A 7,318-nucleotide genomic window follows, 5' to 3' on the forward strand; every position below is an offset into this window, starting at 1 on the left:
GGGGGGGGGACTCTGAATGGAAGGTTTGTTTTAGAGAATGACGATCACATCCAGCTTTGTGAAAACAGCTCTTGTTCATGGCTGGGGAAGAGGGAGAGGAGACAGCGAATGAGGGAAGAAATGCAGCCGGGGTGTGTGTGTGTGTCTGTGTCTGTGTGTGTGTGTGTGTGTGTGTGTGTGTGTGTGTGTGTGTGTGTGTGTGTTGACCAAGACTTCCGCTCCCATTTGATAGCTCTGCATGCAAATGAAACCTCTCGAACAAGTACACAGGGGCAAGGGTCAGTGCAGCTTTCCACTGGGAGAAAAGTGACACTCTGAAGACTCTGAGTTTATAGCATGTGAAAATACACAGCTTTGCTGTGTGTGGGAGTAAATCTTTGTTTATTTGACTTCAGTAGGTATGCATTCAAGAATACATACCTGTGTGTGTTTGTGTGTGGGAGTGTTGTTTGTCTCCTTTGCTGTTCTTGGTGGCTGCCCTGTCAGCTGCACAATGCTAAATGCCAGTCTGTTTTTCCCCTGCCGTGAAAGCACTTGCCACTTCAGTGTCTACCAGCTGAGGAACACACACACACACACACACACACACACACACACACACACATACACACACACACACACTCTCTAAGGCAGTTCAGTGGAAGAGCACTTATTCCTTACTTGGTAACAGAGTGAGGGTATACGTTTGACCTCTTCCTCCCTTCTATTGCGTTGTCCATTGTGATGAATCACATATCCTGTATGTACACACACTTAAATTAAGTTTCTGTAGGGAGTATTGACTGGGAAATCTCATTCTGTTACATGCAGGTTCACGTCTGTAATCGCATGACAAGAAACTCACTTGTGTATTTTTTTCTTCTTCTTGTTCTTCTTTCAGAATGAAGGCTGAGCCCCCCCCCACACACACACCCCGCCCCCCACCTCCCTCCTTTTCCTGTGAACGTAGGATTTCGCTGCAGCCAAGTGACGAGGTCGCCACAGTGACAGTTGGACCATGAGCTGCAGCCAATGTCCTTTGACCTCTCTGCTGCCTTCAAGGGTCACTGGGACAGCCATCACCATGGAAACACGGACACTTGACCCTTCCCCCAAATCTTCCCTCTGCTTTTCTCGGCACCAAAACATTCAGGCGCCATCGCTGCTGTAGTACTAGATTACTTAAAAAAAAAAAATAACAAGAACTTAAATGGACTTTTAACTCTAATTATAGATAGGTAACTATTTATCTATTTATCTCTGTACGTAGGCCTGCAAAATTATTCTGCAGTATATTGTTATGTTAATTATTGTTGCTATTACCATTCATACACTTTCAACTGGCTTTCTTTTGGCTTCAGCCAAACGTTGCCAGAAACTCTCACCTGAAAATCTGTGAGCCAAACCTGGAGAGCAAGTGTGCGCACACATATACGCAAAAAAACAACCTTACATGCATACAGATTACATGTATTTATTTATTTATCATGTCTGTATGCAGTAAATGAAATGTGTGTGTACATTTTTATACAGATTGTACTGCAAAAAGAGGTGGCATTTATGAACATATTTAAAAAATCAAAGTTAACATTTGCTTAAAAAAAAAAAACCCTACCTCAGCAAAAACCAGGTTGGTACCAATTCACACAGTAGAAATATATATAAAATATTTATTTTCAGAGGTGAATGTTTTTTAAGAATCACCAATCCAAAGCCTTACTCTAACCATCAGCCCCCATCTGATGGACCTTTTTAGTTTGGACCTATAAACACGCAGTATATCAAAGATTTAACCGATCATCTTAGAGACTGAATGTGCATCAGAGCCGAATGAGAGACAGCCTCTCTGAGATTAAGTTCCTTCTCTCCCCACTTACATTTCTGACAAGATTATGTATTAAAAATCCAGAGTAATATATTTATTAATACGTCTGAGATGGAGGATTCATACACACTAAATGAATACTTAGATGACCTTAGAGGAATACTTGACATTGCATTGCATCACACATGCATGCAGGTGTCATACATCCAAACAATGCAGAATGAACAAGGTCCACCTGGACCTGACCACCAGATCTGTGGCCTGTCTGAGCCCAAGTCTCAGCACCTTCATACACTTTACCAACTCATCCACTGTTCACCTGTGACATCCTGCACACCCACACACCCCGCAGGAAGCTATGACGTGTCGAGACGAGGGATGGGAACATGAATGTTTGAAGTTATTTATACAGAGTAACTGGACAGCCCAGTATCTTACATTTTCTCACCTGATGCCTCATTGTGGAGGTCTGTCACACCGCACCAGGCAGCACTGAACAATGTGGCGAACGCAGGACGCAGTCTGTCTGGCTGTTTTTCAACGAGCCGCTCGATAGCTTGAATTCACGGCCTCCACTGCATGGTCTTGCACTTACAAACTTTCTAGATTGTAACACAAGACACGTTGAATGTAGTACATGCTGTGTTCCGAGCTCGGGAACACACACAACCCAACAAACACCACAACAACTGCAACAACAATAATGAAACATGCAGAGGTACTGAATGGAGACTATAACAGATACAAGCTGAATAAAAGAGACAAACCAGGGGAAGTATCTTATTATTTATATGAATTCACTGGTACTTAACCTTTGCCTATATACTGTAAATAGTGCGACGTTACAGAGAATTACATCCAAGTGAACGCTGCAAAACTTTGAGAGATGTTAAGTTAAATAACTTCTGTTGTTTGTACTGTACATAGTATGTGTTTGAGTGAAATTTCTGATACAACAAAAGCACTAATTAAGTTATGCTAACTGGTATGGTTTGGCTTTGATTTTTTTTTTTTTTTTTTTTAACTGTCATGGGATAGTCTTGTGAAATTGATGCCACTATGAGGACATTTTTTAATGCTGTAATTCTGAAAAAGATTTTAAAGAGAAATCATTATTACTTGACATAGTTAATTCTTGTTACTAAGGTACAACACAAATGGCATATATGCAATATTTACACTTTTGAAAATTAGTTTACAAAGATGTACCAAATGTATAAATACTGTTAATAATGTTTGTTAAACCTTAAAATCAGATTTTTGCTGTTTGTACTTTTTTTTTTTTCTTCAAATTTGAAATGGAAACTTTTTTCTGTTTGTTTTGAGCAGTGTTTTGCATTTGGATAATGTTTCAAGTTTTTATTCAGCATCTAAAAGGTTACGATATGGGCCCTGGCTTATCTTGCTGTGTCTTTCATTGTAAATAATTCATATCTTGCATATTGTGATGCTACTAAGAGATGATAATTTAAACTTAGTTCATTGCTTTAGGTTGTATTGATTCTTTATAGACACATGCAATAAATAATGATGTTATTTAAGAGAGCCATTCGCCTCTGTTTCGATTCTCCTCCCTCTCTCCTCCCCGTCACATCACAAACAAGCCCTGGCTTTTCATCTCTGAATGGGCCCTCGGTCGAGCAGATGTTTCGATTCAGATTCCTCCCTCTTTCATTAAGAAAACCCTCATTAGGAATGAGGGAAGGAAAGAGAGGACATATCTTGATTCTTTCATTTCCCTTATCCCTCTTTGTTTTCTCCTGAGTATTTTGAAAGCCTGGCTCCCTATTGAGTAAGCACGCACCAAAAATTGGGTGTAGGCCTAACCTAGCATTGCCTCCAGCATTAGCATTGTTATTGTTTTTCTGCGCTTGCCTCCCAGTCCCCACCCCCAGCAATAGTAATTAGACCAGCATGTTGAAACAGCCCCTGGAACTGGGAGGGAATAAATAACACTGTGATAGGATTATGATTTTGCACCCTTAGCCATATGCTGTCAGATTATTTATTCTCACAGCCTTGCTAATTAAAATGGTAATTAATGCTGAGAAATAGGTCTGATTGTCTGCTATGGCTAGTGTTGTGTGTTTGGATGGGAGGAGGGGTTGGTTTTTAGGTTTGTGTGCATGTGCTGGGCAAGGGACATGACATGCTTGTACTTAAATCTGAAGTATGTGAGCAGTAAAGTGTTCGGGAACAGCTGTAAAGAATGGATGGGTTGCAGAAAAATGTGCAGGTTGACCGACAGGAAGGGCAGAATGATAGCCTGAAGGTAGATCTCTTCCATTAGACTGATTTGTCCCTACAGAATATTTAGAAGCTAGAGGGCCAATGACAAAATCCTAGAGCCTAGAACCGCTGCTCTGTTCATTGCTCCTGTTCTTCTTCTTGCTTGACTTGCTCCTAAAATTTAATTAAAGACGAGACTTAAAGACAAGATAGAGAATAAGCTGCAGACCACTGAGTCTCTATCTCAGAGAGGAAAAACATGATGTAAGTAGAAGGTGTCAAACACAGAAGATAATACCTGAGCAGTAGGGAAACTGACACTGAAACATTCAAGATAAAACCATGCAAATCACTATAACAGTAAGACAATGGAAACTCTGGAAGCTTGAATATTGTCTACATGTCTGCTTGTGTCTGAATTCATGTATCTGTGTGTGTGTTTGTGTGGGGTGGGGGGTTATGCAACAGTAGATAGCTCCATATGAGCAGCGTAAAGTAGCCAATTACCCCAGGGAGTCATCAGCCTTATGGACAGAGACCTGCAGTGGCTCCACAGGAAATGCCGGAAAGCTGTCTGGACATGGCCACTACATTAGTGGCTCTGTGTGTGTGTGTGTGTGTGTGTGTGTGTGTGTGTGTGTGTGTGTGTGTGTGCTTTAAAAAGCAAGTATGCTCTGTGTCTGTTTGTTGGTGTCTCCCACACCAATCACTCTTCAGTTCATTTGTGTGACCAGTGTTGGCCAACATGCAGCATATTTTCTGCATTATAGTGCACGTGGTAGGCTGTGTCCATTAGAGAGAGGCAGGTTTACGGTGGCCCCTGAGGACAAAATACATATAAGCGAGAAAGCACAAACATTCAGGGAGATGCGCTTGAAGTTCAGAAAAGCAACAAGATTTACTGGTCTTGATTTGGATAAACAGCAACACACTGATAAGATAATATTTCCAAAAACATAAGATGTTTAAACGGGGGGTAATATATAATGCACCACCTGTGTTCACACACACACAAACTAGATGACTAAACAAGAAAATCCCATTACCACTATAATCTCCATGAGGTGAGACTCGAGGCCCCCGCACACTGTGTGACAAACTGCGTTCTTGCAGGTTCATTGCATGTCGCACTGTGCAGGATGGCTTTCGTAAAATCTTGGTTGCAATCTGTGTCAGACAGTACAATATCAGTTGTGAGGCATCTCAGATAGCGCAGTAAGTGAATCATAGCACTACAGTTTAAATAGACACATCATCAACGCAGGCCTTCCACCTGTGACACTACTTTACAAGGATCTGCTTGGAAGTGAGTGCCGGTTAACATGTCGTCTTAATGGGCCACGTCTCGTCGCTATTTCATATTTGTTCCGTTGTCTCACAACAGAAACAGAAAAATATGTAAATAATAACAGCTTCATTGGGAAGTCGTCTGTATTAAAATACTGTATATATGATCACAGAGAGCAGGAGGGAAGCGAACAGAAATACGACGCAGGCCTGCCATATACGAGGACGTGACCTAGTTTTATTCAGTTCTTTTTTAATGTTTCTATCAGTTCTCACTTCTCCAGAGAAACTGTTGTGGAACCTTTTTAATGTTGTCAACATTTTCATCACCTTTCCCTTTAAAGAACATTTTTTTTGTCAAATAGACATTCCTCTGAAGAGCACAAAACAAAACTCATCATCAGTTTCAGCTGGGTGAAACTGATTGAGTTTAGTTGATTTAGTTCATGGGTGATTTTGGTTTGCTGGCAATGGAAAGGGTTAAAATCCACACAGGTTAAGCTAAAGTTAAGCTAATGTGCCAAATGAAATGTACTGCCTGCAGATTTCCCCTGGTGCTGCATAGATTCCTGTGCATTCAAGTTCCCAGGTATTTATTTCCCACAGATCCATTGCGCAGGAACGCAAACACTTCTGCATACAGGAACGTTTTCACCATATTTGCATATATATACCGCAAGGGAGAGAATGAAGGTTCACAAGTGAGAGAGTGCGTGCATACACCGTGTGTGTAACTGATACTCCTTTAACTGTGGCCACCTATTCAAATGCCACTTCTCTCTCGCGCTGTCTCTCTCTCCTCACACACACACATACTGTTCACCTGGAGCGCTGGAAGGTATAAAACACACTTGTGTCATCTTTTCAGTGTTGCATAATCTGCCAGCAAAAGTGCAGTAAACAAAGGTTAACTTATTCTTTCCAGTGAAATCTGAGAATGCAGAAACTGTTTCTTCCCGTTCTCTTTTACACACAAACAAAAACAAATGCATTCTGTAGTGAACCTCTGTCAGTGTTCATAAAAAACATACAAATGTGGGCAAAGCCTGGATATATTCAAACAAACTGAGCCAACAAAGTGTGCATTAAAAGAAGGGAAAGCCTATCTGAATATTTGGAAGAGAGAGAAAGGACGAAGTAGTAGAACGAAAGGGTGATGCTGGTAGGGATGGAGATGCTCTGCAAAATGGGTTCCTTCTGAATAATGTTTGATTTAAAGGTAAAAACCTGCAGGCTTTTAGGAGAGCTCTTTCCTGTTTCCTACTAGTTCCCAGGTCACTGAAAACTATGATTCCTGAGAAGTGAGTCAGTATGGAAGCCCCAGTTGGGTCTGACCCAACATGTATTTTACAGGAATGTGCATGTGTGTGTGTGGGAGCGCCTGATGCATTTATGTGTATGTGTGTGTTTCTAAGTATATGCATATGTGTTTGGTCAGACTGTTCAGCAGACATTCCCAGCTGTTTTCCAGGTAGTGTTCTCACGCTTCTTGTGCATCTCCTGTTTCTCACGCTGGCTGCTTTGACTGTAATCCGTACCAACATACACACACACATACGCACACACCACACACACACACACACACACACTATTTGGCCTCTTTACCTGGCCACCAGGTGAACAAAAACCCACCTCACACACTCAAACACACACCCCTTCCTGTCTCTGATGATAGAGAAGCAGCCAAAACAAAGATGTGACATGGGAAAATAAGCACACTCACCAACAAACACACAATGGGAGAGGGAATGGGACAAGCAAGATGTTAAGAGGGAGAAACAGGAAGAGGCAGGCAGAAAGACAAAAGACAGAGAGAAGCAGAGGTGGAGACAAGATGTGGGAATGTGCGGGAACCAACAGGATGAGCTCATGCTCTCTCCTGACCCTGCCCACCTTGCGTGACTCATACTTGGCAGGTGCGTCTGCATGTGTGTTTACAGCTGCAGGTCAGCTCAGGGTGTGTCCTCATTACACTGCCGGTGAACATGTTTCCTCAAG

The 7,318-nt window shown here is 41.8% G+C and overlaps 1 protein-coding gene across 1 annotated transcript in view; it reads left to right on the plus strand.

The window, feature by feature from the left end:
- irs2b (insulin receptor substrate 2b) overlaps positions 1-3,349 on the plus strand; it is a 13,248-nt gene extending 9,899 nt beyond the window's left edge. Inside the window, exon 2 of the mRNA XM_023415907.2 lies at positions 881-3,349. Within this exon, the coding sequence (XP_023271675.1) occupies positions 881-885 (5 nt within the window). The 3' untranslated portion in view covers positions 886-3,349. The remainder of the gene's footprint in view (positions 1-880) is intronic.
- The last annotated feature ends 3,969 nt before the right edge of the window (positions 3,350-7,318 follow it).

Source organism: Seriola lalandi, unplaced genomic scaffold, assembly GCF_002814215.2.
Source record: "Seriola lalandi dorsalis isolate HSWRI2012SDOR001 ecotype SW California unplaced genomic scaffold, Sedor1 jcf7180002054559, whole genome shotgun sequence".
NCBI classification, from domain to species: Eukaryota; Metazoa; Chordata; class Actinopteri; order Carangiformes; family Carangidae; genus Seriola; species Seriola lalandi.